At 33.6% G+C, this 17,203-nt stretch overlaps 1 protein-coding gene across 1 annotated transcript; it reads left to right on the top strand.

Annotated features, from left to right (window-relative positions):
- The first annotated feature begins 400 nt into the window (after positions 1-400).
- Positions 401-17,149, top strand: LOC128223588 (uncharacterized). Its single transcript, XM_052932863.1, has 9 exons — positions 401-450; positions 727-761; positions 1,083-1,298; positions 2,077-2,205; positions 13,193-13,315; positions 13,604-13,993; positions 14,269-14,392; positions 14,666-15,830; positions 15,949-17,149. The coding sequence occupies exons 1-9, from the start codon at positions 401-403 to the stop codon at positions 16,435-16,437; spliced, it is 2,721 nt and encodes a 906-aa protein (XP_052788823.1). The 3' UTR covers positions 16,438-17,149.
- Positions 17,150-17,203: the final 54 nt, after the last annotated feature.

Raw genomic sequence — 17,203 nt, forward strand, 5'->3', positions numbered from 1 at the left:
ATATTAACAAAATGCGATAGTTGTTTCCTTTGAGTCAATATATCTTCTAGTTATGCATGTTTATTGGCTGCACGTTTAAGGGGATGCAAGTAAGTTATATCAAGTATCTTCCTCTTTCAGAGAACGGATTAAAAGCAGTGTCACAGTGATCAATATCTCTTATAAATTATCTTATATAAGTACGTCAGACGGAATAATGTGTGGCTTTGTTTAAAGTAAGTCAAATTATTGCCTTTTTTAGTATTTTATATTTTTTATCTTAATACAGAAAAATTACTGTCCCTGTTTTACATGTCCTCTATTTAATGCATTAATTAGTATGGAACCTAATAAAGGAGCTTTCTTCAACGGAATATTAATCATTTTAACTATTGTTTATTTAATAGTTTGAACGGACGTAATGGGGTATCAATTACAATTGATCTACTTATGTGCACCGTCAATCAGATGGTAAGACGGCTGGTATTATTATCCATTTATTTTCGTGTTGCGTTAGAAACTACAAAGAAATTATAATATGAATTGATATCAAAATATCACACTGTCGGCAATGTACAAGTTTTGTTAATATCTAGATCTGTGTTTGAATCTAAAACATTAAGTTAATATATTACTGGCTTATCCTTACATATGTTTTAAATCCACAAACATTTGTCAAATAAATATCGTTATAAAATGTTGAAAAGTATGTATGTATACATATATATGATAAACGTTGGTTTTCAGGATTGCATTATTGCTGAACAGTTTCCTTCTTGTGGGTTCGTATAAAAAATCATAATTTTAGACAAACTTTGCTCTTTGAATTGAAATGTATCATCTTATAACGTCTGAAAGTTGTCACAACTTGACTGTTCATTGTCCAAATCTCGATATATATATATATCGAGTAGTTCGCACAATTGTACCGTGAATGCAGTTATACATCGATTCGTGAACTTCTTTTAGTTTCTCGACCATCTCTTTAGTTTGATCTTTGCAGGTGTTAATGTTAAGGCTTTAAAATACTGGTCTTGTTTAGTTTTTCATGTATATATTGACATATAAAATCAACAAAAAATATCATTGTTATGATACTGTAGAAAGCTGTACTCCGGGCCACTACAGTATTTGTCCAGATTGGGGCGGCTGTTCGGAAGACTGTGGTGGGGGGACTAGATCACGGGTTTGTAGATCGTGTGTCTGGAAAATAAATAGGCGTTTCCATGAAAATTGCAATGAGTTCTGTCGAAATGGGTACACATATTCTGGCGGGCGATGTCATTGTTCTAGCTGGAGAGGTGGGAGGTGTTGTGAAGGTAAACAACTTAACTACCAACTATACAACTAACAAACACATGAAATGTAAATTAACTTGCAAAACATATATGTTATAATTAATATACACCGTTAAATCATTTGTATTAAGGGCAAATTGTCATTTAATTGCTATCTGAATACTTTGCTCAGCATATGGCATGACAAACTTGCAATATTCTGTGTCAAATATGTTTATTCAATTAACAAATAAAATATGTGTTCTAATATTGCAATAACATTATCAAATACATATAATGATGAACAAAAAAACATATTAGTTTTACAAGAAAGATATTTTTTGATAAAAACACTTATGAAGCTGACAAATTTCGGCAATTTTATGACCTTCTGTCATCAAGACTATGTGATTTTGATTCCTGAAATCACGTTGTAATCATGTCAGCTGCAATATTGAATTCGACAAGCCAATTTAATTCCTTGTTGCAATAAACCGGATTTCCCATCATCACCAAATATACCTTTTACTATTTTTACCTCACTCAAATTTAAAGATTAACTTCATAAAAATATACTGCAAAATCATATCCAATTGAAAGAGTTATTTTTTAACATGTGTCATGTACAGTTTTATTTGCACTTTATATTGTTTTTAGTCTTGAACTATTTTTGTTTAAAGATTAGTTTCACGTTTGTCATGCCATATCGTCACATTGATCCGTATCAAATAAAACATGAACTGTGTTGAAACTGTTTCACCTTAACTTTACACAGTACCTGAGGAACGTAAAAGATGTTCTTCTTAATTTAAACTTGTAGATTGCAGTAGAAATTATATCGCCCATTGTCCAAGTTACGAACATCATTGTGGAGGATCCCCGGATGGTATCCGTTGTGACAAATGTAGCGACCCGTATTATAGTTTGGGTTATAACAGAGGTTGTACGGGTGAGTATTTCCAACAATTTATGTTATGATGACATTCCTTAATCGGAAACAACGCATTTCATAATGGTATTTAGATTGAACTCAATATGGTAGAATTAGAAGAAACATAGTTTAATGTGCTACATATTTGTTGGTAAAAAATGAATATATATATATATATATGTGTGTGTGTGTGTGTGTGTGTGTGTGTGTGTGTGTGTGTGTGTGATATATGCTGATCAACATATGCTTACTTTGTGTTTTGAGTGCATGTGACTACAATGTCCAAGGATGTCAGTTTTATATAGAAGAACTCATAAATCATTTATAATTGCAAACACAATACTATTTATCATGTGCGTTGTGTCTTCCTTCGTATACGGTGTTTTTCGGTGTATTATTTGGTCTCTGTTTCTTTTGTTTGTACATGAGTCATCAAACAAGACATTTACTTGACATGTCTTCTTTGAAACCCAAATGTATAGGCGTGTTCTAGTAGCGCAGTGTTAGGACTAAGAATGTGAATATCGATATTAAGAAAGTTCTTGATGCAGTGCGTTGCATATAACTAAATTTCGCTTATTGCAATGAATTCGTTTCACGCGCGTGACGTTTATCATTGGGGTGAAATTCGGCATTTGGATAATGTGCAAATCATAGGTAAGATACATATAATAATGCGTATCATGTATTACCAATTGAATATATATTGGCCTGAATTGCTTCATCTACATATTGTGTATTTAATATTTTAAAAGAATTGCGCTTTGATCAATGGCGAAGTCGAAAATACACCGACAGGCCAAGTGAGTCGAATAGGTAATTATTTGCTTATACGGAGCTGACTTTTTACTTCTCTACAAGCTTTAAACTTTGTCATGAGAAAAATAGGCCAAGGCCTTATTAAATGTTTATGATATATTTCTTCAGTATCTTATTTCTCATTTTCTGAAAATTGCAATTATCGTTGACATTAGCCCGTTCAATCCTGTAATTAAAAATGAGTATTTTAATCCAGAAATTGAATGTAATTTCCACGTCTTTTAACAAACATTATGCTTCTGAAGTTTTAAATTTACCGAATTGTCCAAGCCTTAAAGGTCATTTCTAAACAGATCACTTGCATATTGTGTTAATATATATTGCAGATAGCTGTTAATGGGGTAAATATGACGACTGTCGGTTCAGGGAAAGCTTTACATCACGTTGTGGAGGAGAAACTAATTTAAAGACGTGTGAATATTGTTCATGAGAATAGCCAAGTATTTCAATGAGTTATCTAATTATTAGAACCCATATTCAGGTGGCGGATGCCAATGTTCAGACGTGCTTCAAATTAACTTATTTGTGTTGAGATAAAAAATATACCAAGTACTTAAAATGGCGAAGAGGTTCTGTCATGTTGTAAATAAATCATGTAGTAATGTTTAAATTCATTCAAGTTACCTTTTATTCAATTGAATCGATAAACATTGAAGACCATTTACACATGTTTTATAGTGTACCGTTTTTTGTCCAATTCATTATTACAGAATGCACCAACAAGCATCAACTGTATGGTAAAAATAGCAAAGTTCTTTCATTTTACGTTTTGAACACTGCCCTTCTCCTTTGAACCTTTTTGTCTTTAGTGTGATATTTTGTCCTATTCATCCCTCATTTACTTAATCTGCCTCGAAAGAAAACTATATTGAGCGCTGGTGAGATAAGATGTTTTTGACGTTTGAAACCTCTGATAAATGTTGTGTGTGCATACATATACCAACCATTATTGGTGCATTATAATTGCATAATTGGTCTTTGATGTTATTCGCCATTGTACTATATCTATAAATAGAGCAGGGGTCAAAACGTTGACAAAACTATGTAATTAATTTAACCATGTGTATAATGACCTGATTTCCACTTTGGTCTTAATAATACGTTAATGTGTTATTGATAGAAGGTTCATATTCTCAGTAAAGGTATCAAGCAAAAAGAGACAACTTAATTGACATTCCTCTGGTACGCGCCGCCTATTGTTTGTGTATTGTAGTATTTTATAAGTCAGTTGCATTTAAACACATCCATGTGATCTCCTGTAAAACAAGATCGACGAAAGATAGTTATAGAATAACTCGATCTAAAAATGACATTAGTGAAACCCTAGAAACTGCTAAAATAATATCGGTTTATAACATTCATGTCAAAAAAGTGTTTGTATAAATAACTTCTTAATGTGTTTCCATGCGAGTTAACGTCTTTTTCCAATTAAATCCTGGATAAGTTTAATTTATAATTTGTCTAAACTTTAAAACATTCTGATAAACTTCTTGTGTAACCAGTTTTGGTCGATTAGGTTTGTTGGCCCGATTGTATTACTTCAAAGGTGTGTCTCATTAAACATGTCATTGTTATAAACTATTGACAAAGCAACGCCAAATTGATATTTACAGCACACCTTTTCATAGTATGGAACAATAGTGATAACAAACTTTAGAACACATACCAAATCATTCATATCCTAGTTTGCAAACACACAAACTACTAAAAAAACATAATTGTTAAATTTCAACCCCTATCATTAGAAAAAAATTAATTAAAGTTTCAGGCGATGTAGGTTCTACCGAACTGATCATTAACTAATTATTTTCAGTGTAATTTGTCATCCCATGAGATGTTGCCGTATTCTTAAAATTTCGAGTGCAAAACCTATTTCAGCAGGTCCAAATTAATGCCACACTTAATGCTCACTGGCCATGCGTGGAGGACTTTAAAATAAGTTTATACGCATGCTTCAAAAAAGGGGGCATATGGCCGGAATAACGCCAGTAAGACATTTATCCATTAAAACACATCGAAATATTAATAAAAACTGTTTCATCATTTCTTTTCAACGTCCGGCTCAACACTATTGGGTTTTCACCAGAATAACTCGAATGTTAATATTGATGAGCGTTTAGAACATATAGAATTAAACTTGTCTGTCGTCGAAGCTTAAATATAGCGAAAAGCGGACATTGCGATCTGTAATATTTGGTATTGACATGTATCCGCCGTGAGCCCGTTAAAAAGTTGGATATTTTGATGCATGCATTTTAAAACTATCAGGTCCATTAAAAACTTCCTTTTTCGTATATCAATCAATGAATGTTGAATTGTATTTAATTGGATAAGTGATGCATTTTGTAACAATTCTATTTAGTATTATCCAATATGCAGAAAATAAATGTGGTTTTGATTTATTTTATTAATTTATTAGCGATTAGATTCCTTAATTTAATATAATCCCTAATTTTGTTTATTACTACAATATATCGTTTAGTATGTCTTTCATTTGACCGATTTACAACGTATATAACTTACTGACGTCTGTAGTGTTTCCTTAAGAGGCTTGAAACTCTCTCTCTCGAAAACCATATATTCATATATATATATATATAAGTGGTTTGCAATATAACAATAATAAACACTTCCGTATTATATTTAGCGACACAAACAATATGCATCAATACCGTATGTGAAAAACAACCATTTAAGAGTACAATAAAACGTACATAAAATATTGTTTTCGCTGAAGACCAATATGTGTTGTTATAGATGATTAATTCGCGCATTAAATTGTCTACAAATTAGTTTTTAGTTTGAAATAAACAATGATGCATAGTAGCAGAAGTAATAGTTGTAGAAGTAGTAGTAGAAGTAGTAGTAGTACCAGCAGTAATATAAATTGTAGTAGTAGTAGAAGTAGAAGTAGTAGAAGTAGTAGTAGTAGTTAGTAGTAGTAGTAGTAGTAGTAGTAGTAGTAGTAGTAGTAGTAGTAGTAGTAGTAGTAGTAGTAGTAGTAGTAGTAGTAGCAGCAGCAGCAGCAGCAGTAGTAGAAGTAGTAGTAGTAGAATTAATAGTAATAATAATAATAATAATAGTAATAATAGTAATAGTAGTATAATAGTAGTAGGATATTTTAATTTTTAATGATTTTGACGCAAACAAAGTGCTATGGTGACGCTTGAAAATTCATTTTCTTATTTAAACCTTGCCTTTCACATTTAAAAAAAAAAATCATTGGTAATTTTAACGGGACTCGCTCATGTTTTTGTTTAGTGCCCTTTTTGTATGACAAAATAATATGTGGCAAATCATAAGGAGTGTTGCAGCTAAGGTACTGACGGTTGGAACCTTTCAAGAAATGATGATATATTCTCAAATATTGTCTATGAATTCCACGCTTTGGTATAGCGTTAGTAACGCGATTCAACAAAAGGCTTAAAAGTTAAGCTATCCTTCTGTTTTGTGTCCTTGTGAGCGTGATGTCTGATGTCAGTGTTTACATTTTTCATTGACTGTACCGACGTGGGTAGCACCGCATTTAAAGCAGAATATTTTGGTTTACTTCAAATGTACAAAAGAGTTAAATAGGTTTATTATAATATATATATACGTGCTTTTAAATGCCTAACCGAAAAGTCAATCGGTGCCAAAGCATACGTCAAATAGCATGAGTCCTTTCCAAGGTAAAAAAGAATGTTTTAATGCAATACTCATAAAATATACTTAATATACGTTAACAAGTGATGGCATATTTACTACAAATAAACGCCAATAATCCAATTAACCATTAAATCTGACATCACATACACATTAAGTATATTAAATTATACAATTATACAGCGTTTATATATTGACACTTTCTTGAAATATCATTGGATAAATGGGTGGTATGTGTGGTAGATTTATGAAAGAAACTTAAGATAAAGTTTAGTTCGTGTGTTGTTTTGCCAATTTATTGGATCATACTTATCTGTTTTATTACTAAACAAATTGGTTTCATATTATCCTTATGCAAGTGTTGTTAGTTTTATGAACACTCGTATGCGATATCTTTTATCGCATGAACTATTTATGATTCTACCAATAAGTTCATATTAACAAAATACAAATGAAGAAACAAGTAGCAATGTAAATGTTTATGTGATCCTGACCAGAACGATACACAAAGAGTAAATCCATATCAAGGAAGCAAAGAAGTTATCTTATATAAATCACTTCCAATAATAGATAAGTTCACAAGAGCTTAAAAGGAAGCAGTCTGTTGACTGAGTTTAAATTGTTTTTGTGTTGGAACGTGCAACATGTCCGGAGACCGTTGGAGCTTAGCTGTGTTTTACATTGCTGTACTGTTCACATATGTTACTGGACCTAAGTTTGTACAGGCGGATTGTCCAGTGTCACGTTGTCAATGGTTTCCTTGGAAGTCGTGGTCGGATTGTTCTAGAACTTGTGGAGGTGGCACACGATCAAGAAGTCGTTTGTTTTGTTGCAAATCTGATTTGGCAAGTGACATAGCCGCATGTTTAAGTGACTGTGGTAGGGATCCAAACGACCGGTCGGGGTTTCATGACTATGGTAAATGCAACACTTGGTGCTATAACGGCGGAACGGTTTCAACAAATGGGTGTAATTGTCCAGATCTATATTATGGCTACTGTTGCGACTCAGGTATTTAAAATACAAACGCTTTTTGAATCATTTAAACGATAATGGTTACACATTTAGCAATAACTTATAATTGTGTGTGCTCTTTTTGATCTTATTCCGAAACCAAAACTTTGATTTTTCAGTCCCCAATCATCTTGTTTATAAGAATTTAAACGAGGTCAAAATAGTATTGATATATCAGCGTCCCATATGGGTAGTTACGATTAATTAGTGTCATTCACATTTTGACTTTCTGCTCTTTTAACGTATCTGCTCCGTACAAATAATCTGTATTAAATAATTTCGAAATCAATCGACGAGTTAAATGTTCCATCAACGTAAATTTAAATATCCATTACGATAAAATCGGAAGTAAATATCGATACACTATACGATCCATACAGTTGTTGATGATCAAAAGCATAAGATAGTTGGTATAACTAAAATTTGCACATGTTATCCCTCTGCTTAAGTTTCCATGAGACATTGTCTATTTTGATTGTCTTTTATTCATTAATAATACAAAGGAAAATACACGGACCAGCCCAGTAGGCTAAAAAAATCATCTTAGGAGACATTGAAAGTGTTATTAAATAGAACAGTAAAACCTATTTAGCCTACTCCGCTGGTGCGCACGTTCCGTAAATACTGAATTCTCTTGAACTATTATTGTATTTATTTGTTGTTATTTATCACGAGTTTCCCGATGTTTTTTGTCAGGCTGTTATGCGAGATTTTAGGGGCATTCTAAGCGAGATAACACACAAAAGTCACCTTAGTTGTTGTTCTTTATTGTTATCTGCCCCCGGTCAACTTATGTACATGTATGTTCTCTCTCTCTCTATATATATATCAAATTTCTTATAATTGAACGTTTGTAAAAGTACCGGTGAATGTTCAATGTATACATATTTACTTTAACTATATGCTTTAAAGATTGTTTTATTGATGTCATACCGTAGTGTAATTCGAAATAAATTGAGTGGCAGCAATGTGATAGCCACAAAAATAACGCTTTTAAAAAATTATCGAAAACTGGATATAACGTCGCATCAGCGTTGAGGAAAACGAATGCATTGTAACACTATAATATCGAAAGAAGTTATAATTCATCGTTTAAGATCTTAAAGTTGAATAAGATTCACTAATAGCTCGTCATTACCGGGTGAGATATAGTATCTCAATGTCACTTTTGACAAAGGCAAATGTAGATTTGGCTTATGTTAGTTTGATCCTCATAATATTAAACATACTCTAAAAGGAATGAAGTGAGTAGCTAATTAAACCACTCGTATTATTATGTAAGATGTTACCATCACAATCATCATCATGTCATAATTTTGAGGTAAACACTATCATTCATAACAATTTCAGCTTTAAAGTCATTATCTTTTGAGTTGCTTTAAACAGAAAAAAAATATTATATGAACTATCATAAGGTCAAGGAACTACATTATTCGATATAAATGACTAGCGTTTAAGTTTCAGCAAGTTTGTCGCAAAATTAAATGACAGATAAAATGCAGTGGTTAATTTGATTACCGGACAAAACTATGCCAAAGTGCTAATGGAAACAGAAAATTTATGACGATTACTAACATCAAACCGAAATTAGAATATCCAGCAAAACAATTATCAAATATCACGTGTTGACAGACGAATTACTTAGGTGAAAGTAGTTCTTTAGAATCTGAAACGTATGAGCTTGATTAATAAAAGAATAAAATGTAGATAAGAAGAATTCATGATAAGTACCTCTTCCCTACAGAACAACTGTGCGAGGGTTGGGATACACGCATCTAACACGAACGGCCATGGTAGATGCTTTTTCCCCCAGCTCAGTTAAGCAAATTCGCGTATAGTTACGTGATAATTTGCTAATTTACGTGCTAGCATGGTTAAATTATTGGATCAGCTTATCTGAGGTGGGAGAAAAGGATTTCCAGCATGGTCAAATATTTGGATCTACTTAATCTGAGTTGGTAGAAAATAACATCCAACAAAAATCAGAACAAAGTTTACTCAATAAACATGTAAAACATACCAAACGAAACAAGAAGACAAAAAACACAAATACATCCGCGATGATCAACAGCTATTTTGCCACAGGTGACAGCTGGTTTTTACGTGTATAAATAAATCAGTCAATGCTGTTTATGATATATCAATCGCACACCGTGGGCCGAAATTAAAAGTTTGTTGTTTGGTAAATGCACTATTAACATGGCTCTGGTATGCAATAGGGGTCCATAGTTAATACTAACAGGATAATAGAAAGGGGGCACTCAATATCCGGGCATAAAAGGCAAACCGTCGGTAGGAACCTCAGGCACGAAACACGTCTAGAACTTTTTGTCGGTTCGACAGAACTTCCCTTTAGTTGGGCGCTATGTGTAGATTGCCTCCGTTTGTGCCTTTTTATAAAGGGCGCCTCACAACCACACTCAAAGACCTGATACAGTTTTTTTTTGTTTCATTCAAACACTAACGAAATACTTGTCAAATACAGAATTCCAGAACATTATTCCAGTAAATAATAAGAACAGTGCATGAATTGATTCACGTGGAATGCACATGGAAATACAAAATGCACACTTTCGTAGTTCTTTTTCATTAAATAATTAATAAACTATTAAGAACATAAATACGAGTGGGCTTATTAGGCACTCTGTAGCTGCTTAATATTATTTACCAATTTGTTTAACAAACATATGTAAAATATGATTGAAATCTATAAAAGATATTGCTAGAAAATCAGCTTGTGTCTGATATAGAGCGTAATAAAAGGAATTCAGAAAGAGGAGGGATAGAAATTGAAAATGATAGAGTCTCAGAAAGATGTAAACATCATTTTCATCAGATCAAAATCCAGCATTCACATATTAAACACATCACATTAGACAAGGGACACGGGCTGAGATTGACCACATGTTCATATTTAATACAATACCCATAATACAATGAAGTTTTGTGACTTTGACAGTTGTCATGTGACGTATATAATTGTGTAGTTTCGTACAATGGGAGAAATAATACACCTCTCCACAATACACTTGTGTTAAGTATAAGGTAAAACCCGACTTCGAATTATGACCGACAGTATGCATACAATTACAACCGCATATGCCAAACTAGAGATTGTTTATATAGTTCCAATATTAAAAACAGTTTTTAAACTGAGAATATTCAAGATAGACTGCAACGTCAACATTTGTTCAAATATTCGCGTTCCATCGACAGTTTTGTCAGACATTTTCATCAGATTTCCTTTTATTGCGATAAAACCTTATCACCAAGATCAACTTTCCAAACTTATTTTATATAAAACCTGTAAGTTGAATCACCATTTTGCGCAATATCAATATCTTACCCTTGACCTGTTTTTTATATTTAACGAGCGTTTATATACAACATCTTAAATGTTGTTATTAAGTGAATAGTGGAGGAAAGTGATCAATTAGAAAACAAGAGGTATTTTGTGTTTCGGAATATTGTACACAATTTTTCGAACGATCCGGACTTCCATATCCCTTAAGCACTTCTTCTTTCATTAAATGAAATAAGTTAGTGTACACATTGAAAAAAGCATTTGTATATGCTTTAGAATATTCATTTGTGTTCTAAGATAATAAATAAAAGTCCTACATCAAAAGTTTCATTATAGTACGTCTTATAATGTTAAAGCAAATAAGTGCTTAACAGATTTAACCTTTAAGTGTTGACCGCTTTACTGAAATAGTAACGTTCAGTGATTTATCAAATTAAACATAAATCTCCCTTTTCGGGCATGCTTAAAACATATCATGGTTGTAAAAGGTTCTAATACGGAAGATTGAGAAGTAACCTAAATCGTCTGAGAGATAAATATTAACTCTTAAAGAACACTTTCAGGGATTTGAGAATAATAAAGGGTTTCCTTGTTTTAAAGGGTTTAATATAGTTTTCTTACAATCTGTATTAAACGTGATTTCCTTAAGTTGTTTTGAACAAGCAATGATGGTCGTTTAAGTATAATTTTTTCTAACATCGCATAAAAACATTTGTTTTGGCACTTCCTAAATGTTTACCATTTATGGTGTTAGATGCGATTTACAGCAATTGATAATGTCAAAAATAGCCTTATTCAAACTGACTGCTGACGTAGATGTACACTTTAATGTTCATGTAGTTAAGTCTATCTGTGTGAAAGTCATACAAAGTGCTTTCACATTGATACTGTTAGAGATGCGTCATTTCGTTGATTCTAGCATGTCATATATGTATAATTATATAATAAATATTGAATAATTTGAAGGTAGCATTTAATCACTTTGATATAATTCAACAATTGTTTCTGTATGTTGCGTGCTTAAGTCTATTAGTATCACACGTAGTTAATTATTTGTATTTTGCTATTTGTGTTTCAAGATTATTATAGTTCTGTTTTTTACTGGAGTTCGTGTCTAGTTTTAGTTCATAGGTTGGATGATAAAATAATGCAATAACTATTGACTATCCAATTTTGCGTTACTATGTAAAACATTTTAATGGTTGAACATATAATTAGTTTTCAATTTATATAACAAACCGATCAATACCAATATAAGCTTAATTTGTTTTAAAGATTATCAAGATAAACTATGATTAGTATCTTTTCAATGGGTTGGACAGTGTCAAATAAGTTGACAATGGCACCATGAAATTCAAGATTTGACCTCTTTGTTTACACGTTGAAGCAAGTGAAATGCCTCAAACTGTCCATTTTGTCAGCGAAAATAAACAGCCTCGGCAATGCTTGTCTCGGATTGTTCGTTTCTCCGAAAAAGTGGACAGTTGTCGGCCATTCACCCTTACATAAGCTAAACACCAGAATGCATGATTCAGAGCCACATGATTGTCAGTTTCTTTAGAGTTTATTTTCATGTATTGAATGTCACAGTTCAATCTGATAAACATGGACACGTAGGAAATAAAACGAATGTTTGTACTGAGATAAACTTATATCTCGTTTTATTGATGACAACATGTAGGTACAGTTGATGTTTTTCAAGTAAATTCAATTTTGCCGCTTTTTTGTTTTGTTTTTTGAATGTCAACGCTAAATAAATAAACATTTTTGTTATTATCTCTTTAAGGAACATTAATCAATTAAATAATTCCTTTTTCCAATAGGCCGCCTAAACCTCAGTCACATTTTCATATGAGATTGAGTTGTTACAACCTAAAATTCGGAATCTTATAAAAAAAGATACATTTTTAAAAGTGTAAATTAGATGTCGGATGGACATATTTCATTTGGTCTCACACATATCAAATATGATAGACACGATAGTTCATGTTTTACAGAGAGTACTCAACAGTTCAAAAAAGTACACTTAACGCATTAAAGTGATTGTCATTATGGCGTGTAAGCGGGCTACCAGTACGTCCAAACGAAACAATTTCAGCACCAACCCTTAATTTATGACACACCAGAAGGACACCTTCAATAGTCGTGTAGTTATAGGGAATAAACAGTGTCGTTTACGCCAACATTTGTAACCAATTCAGGGAATACGGGTTTCTTTTTAAGTATGTCCATCAATCGCCGAGTGTAAATACCGAAGCTGCACATCATCCTACAATGTATACTGCAAGGAGTGTAACGACAACAATGTATTCTTCAAGCGATACAACGGCGACAAAGAATGCCAGCGTAAGGATATACAATTTGAAATAAACGTATTATGACAAAATAATTACTCACGTTTGAAAATATATATTTCGTTTTGAACAAGGAGAGAAGGTCTTCTTTTTATAGTCCATTTTTCTATAAAACGCGGGAAAAATATGAACGTATCAATCGATAATAAAATCAAACAAAATATTTGTTACAAAAACTGTTTTCTTTTCACAAACTGTATCGTATTTACAGGTTCTTTACAAATGACATTAATAATAGCATGGTGCATACTTGTATACGTATGTCCAACATGTCATTTAGGGATGTGTTCCTGGAACAACCACTATTGTTGGCCAGGGAGCTGCAGAAATGGTCTCACCAAGGACTGCTCGTGCGCAGCGGGGTTTACCAGTGTTTCAAATTATGCGGAAACGTCGTGTCAACCAATTCAGAAACCATCCATCTTAACATGTGACACTGTGGCGATTGGACCAAATGGTGAAAAGAAGACAGCAATGTCATCGAGCAATTCAACCGAGTGTCAGTATTTGCAAGATATATATGGAAATTATCAGCCGACGATTATGCAGTATGATTTGAGCACTGAATACACAATTGACATTTCCAGCTATTCGCGCCCTTCATATATTGTTGAACAAAACTTCGGAATAACGGACGTAACAGTATATATGCAACGCCAATCCGTATCAGGTATGTGTCTCATATATTGGATACAGTAGTTCATTGTATTGTAAATGACAAATGTGGGTATATATTTTAAGGTTTCTTTTCCAGCAAGTGTACATAACATAACATAAGGAAATATGTGAACACTTTTGCGGCGACGAAACAAATCTCGGCTGTATAATGTACCATTTTGTGCTTGTAAACACTGAAAAAAGTTAACAAACAAGTTTGAATTCGGTCGTTAGCGTATATAACATAGTTTACTTTTCACTATGAAGTTATAACTGTATTTGTGACAGGTTCGCTCACTACTTTACCAACAAACAGACGACTTACAGATGTAAATTCGAGCCAGTCTGTTAGGAGCGCACATTATGATTCACATAATTTTACGACTACATACACACTCGCAAATGGCCAGGCGTAAGTAAATTGTACGTAAATAAATCAAATTAAATTCCCTGATTCGTTATATTAATTTAATCATGTAATAGAGCAGTTATTTAATTGTTATTCGGGTAACAGTCAATACCGTTGTCCTTTGGTGTCGGGGATGACATTCTGAATTGTTGCCCTCGGCATATTAGCCTCAACAAACAGTTTAGATGTCACCGCTCCACCCTGGAACAACAGTTTTGGCTTTTACATAAATAATCATGAAATAAATGTATACTAGCATTTGCTATTTGTGAACAGGTTGTGTTTGGACTACGAAGTGAAAGGTGGTGGTTACTTGAAAGCCAAAGATACAAGAACCCAAACTGTTCATAGCGCTAAACCTTACCACAAAACTGTAAAACACCGAACAGTCTGCTATCGCTATGACAGCCAACCACCTGAACACTGTTCACAATTATCAACATGTGGCTCTGATCCTTTCCATCTGAGCAAACGGATCACGCGGTCATATTTCCACAACGTCGAGTTTGACGGTTGGTTGGATCCTGTTCCTCCAGGGGGAGCCTCACACACCGCTTCATCTATTGAGAGCTACGAAATTCGGGTTAATGAAGTTTTGTCCTCGGAAGGGACGCTGAAGGTAAATTACGCAAATAACGTTTTGAGTACAATGGTTAACCACACAGTCACAAACATGGATCTAAATCTTACTTCAGACACACCGAGGCTCTATTGTTTAACACTTGAGGTGAATGATGTGGCAGGCAATGTTCGACAGTCACGCCGCTTTGTTCTATACGATAACACTTCGTCCATTCAAATCTGGACTGAAAAGCCTTTCAGATTTACATCATCGTCACCTGCTACAGATTACACATGGCAAACCCATCACAGCGATGTCTGTATAAGCTGGAAAGATTATTTTTACAACGATTTCTACATTCAAAATGAACTTCTGAATCCTATTGAGCCCGATCCGGACGATCTCATTAGCCACTCATTCGAGCAAACAACTGGGGAGATACCTGTTTCTGGAACATCGAATGTGTATGGTATTATTGCATACCATATATCGTGGAGCCTGAATCACGGTACATTTTCTGTAGAACAACCTGTCCCTTCATTCAAAAATCAATCATTTTGCAAGGATTTGAATGTTACTGATGGAGATACTTACACACTGAACGTAAAGGCTATTGATATAGCTGAAAATACCCTTAGCGATAACCGAACTGTATTTATTGATGGCTCTGCACCACACCTCCACGACCTATGGCTTATTGAAGACACTATAAGATACGATATGCTGTATGTACATAAAAGCACGGACTTGTCCAAAATGAAGATGACGTTTGCCGCACTTGATCCACATAGTGGGATATCTAAAATACATTGGACGTTTGGAATAGCCGACACAATGACCGAGCTTCTAAGTGAGCACCATGCTGTTATGACCATAAATGTACGTATATCTACACGTTTATATAATGGAACTAGTTTCAATCAGTTACCTTACCATACATTTGTGTCTTAAACTGCGTATAATAATTTATGTTTACACACTGTTTCCCTCGTTTCAGGATTCATGCTCATCAGAAGAATGCTACTGCCCAGATATTGGTTCCTGTGCATACATAAACTACACAATACCACTCGACAAATTAAATGTTAAGAATACGCATAATGGCACTCACAACGGAACCTATTATTTTACTGTAAAAGTAACAAACATGGCTGGGCTTTCAACAACGGAACAAATAGACGTGCTTGTTGATGAATGGCCTTCTTTAGATGGTGATGTTAACGAAGGTAAGTTGAACACAATTCATATAATAAAGACACTGCTTGAATTTCTCATTTTACAAACTACAACTATACCAATTATGCCTTTGACGTATTATTACGGCCTTGAAGTCGATCGTGCAGCGCTCGATTACAAGTCATATACGTTTCATATGAAGGGGACTACTTCATTTCTTTGCCGGAGTTTCGGTGAATCACTAAACTATGAAGGGGAACCAAAACAGCTTATCATTCATTGCTCATATTACGCGCGTGCAGGCCGGTAAGCAAATTGTACATGTTTTTTTTGGCGGGAAACAAAATATTTATGAACTAAGATTGATATGTATGTATTCGCATTTATATAAACAGTCGCCGTCTGTCAATCAAAATAAACGCTTATCCAATGATATATCGATTCTAGATACAACATCAGTATCGCATCCGCGCCATTTTTTCGTCTGCATTATCCAAATTTTGGATTCTCTTCTACTTTTGGTCGAGTTGGTTAAATGATGTCATAGGGGTGTATCTATTCTGACAGCCGATACCCAGAAGGATTGGTAGGTGGTGTGTAAATTAATCCATTCCCGAAGCTTTAAAAATGAGCGGTTTCACTAAACAATTGACTGTACAGAACATAGACGGAAACTGCGACATATTTTGCATATACCAAGGTATACGGTGCAGGACTTTTTTAACCCAGTCTCGAGCGATGTTTGATATTTAACCTTAGAATGCTCAAGGTCGTAGGTAACCGATTAAAAAGTTTTAAGTTATAAAATAATTATTGACAATCTTACTTCATGCCATCAATGTATTGAGTTATTCAACAGGTACTGATTTTAAGAGATGTACAGTTATGTACAAAGTAAATCTAAATATAGATGCTAAGCTGGTATTGTCATTTGCAAAAGGTTTGTACATTATCAAATATGATTGTAAGTTATCAATTATTAGACACGGCCTGGGGGCCGCGTCTATAGGGATACATGTTTGCAATTGTCAATGGGGAAGTGTATACGGATAAATTTTAGTTATGAATAAAAGAAG

The sequence above is a fragment of the Mya arenaria genome, chromosome 17, assembly GCF_026914265.1.
Source record: "Mya arenaria isolate MELC-2E11 chromosome 17, ASM2691426v1".
Lineage (NCBI taxonomy): Eukaryota > Metazoa > Mollusca > Bivalvia > Myida > Myidae > Mya > Mya arenaria.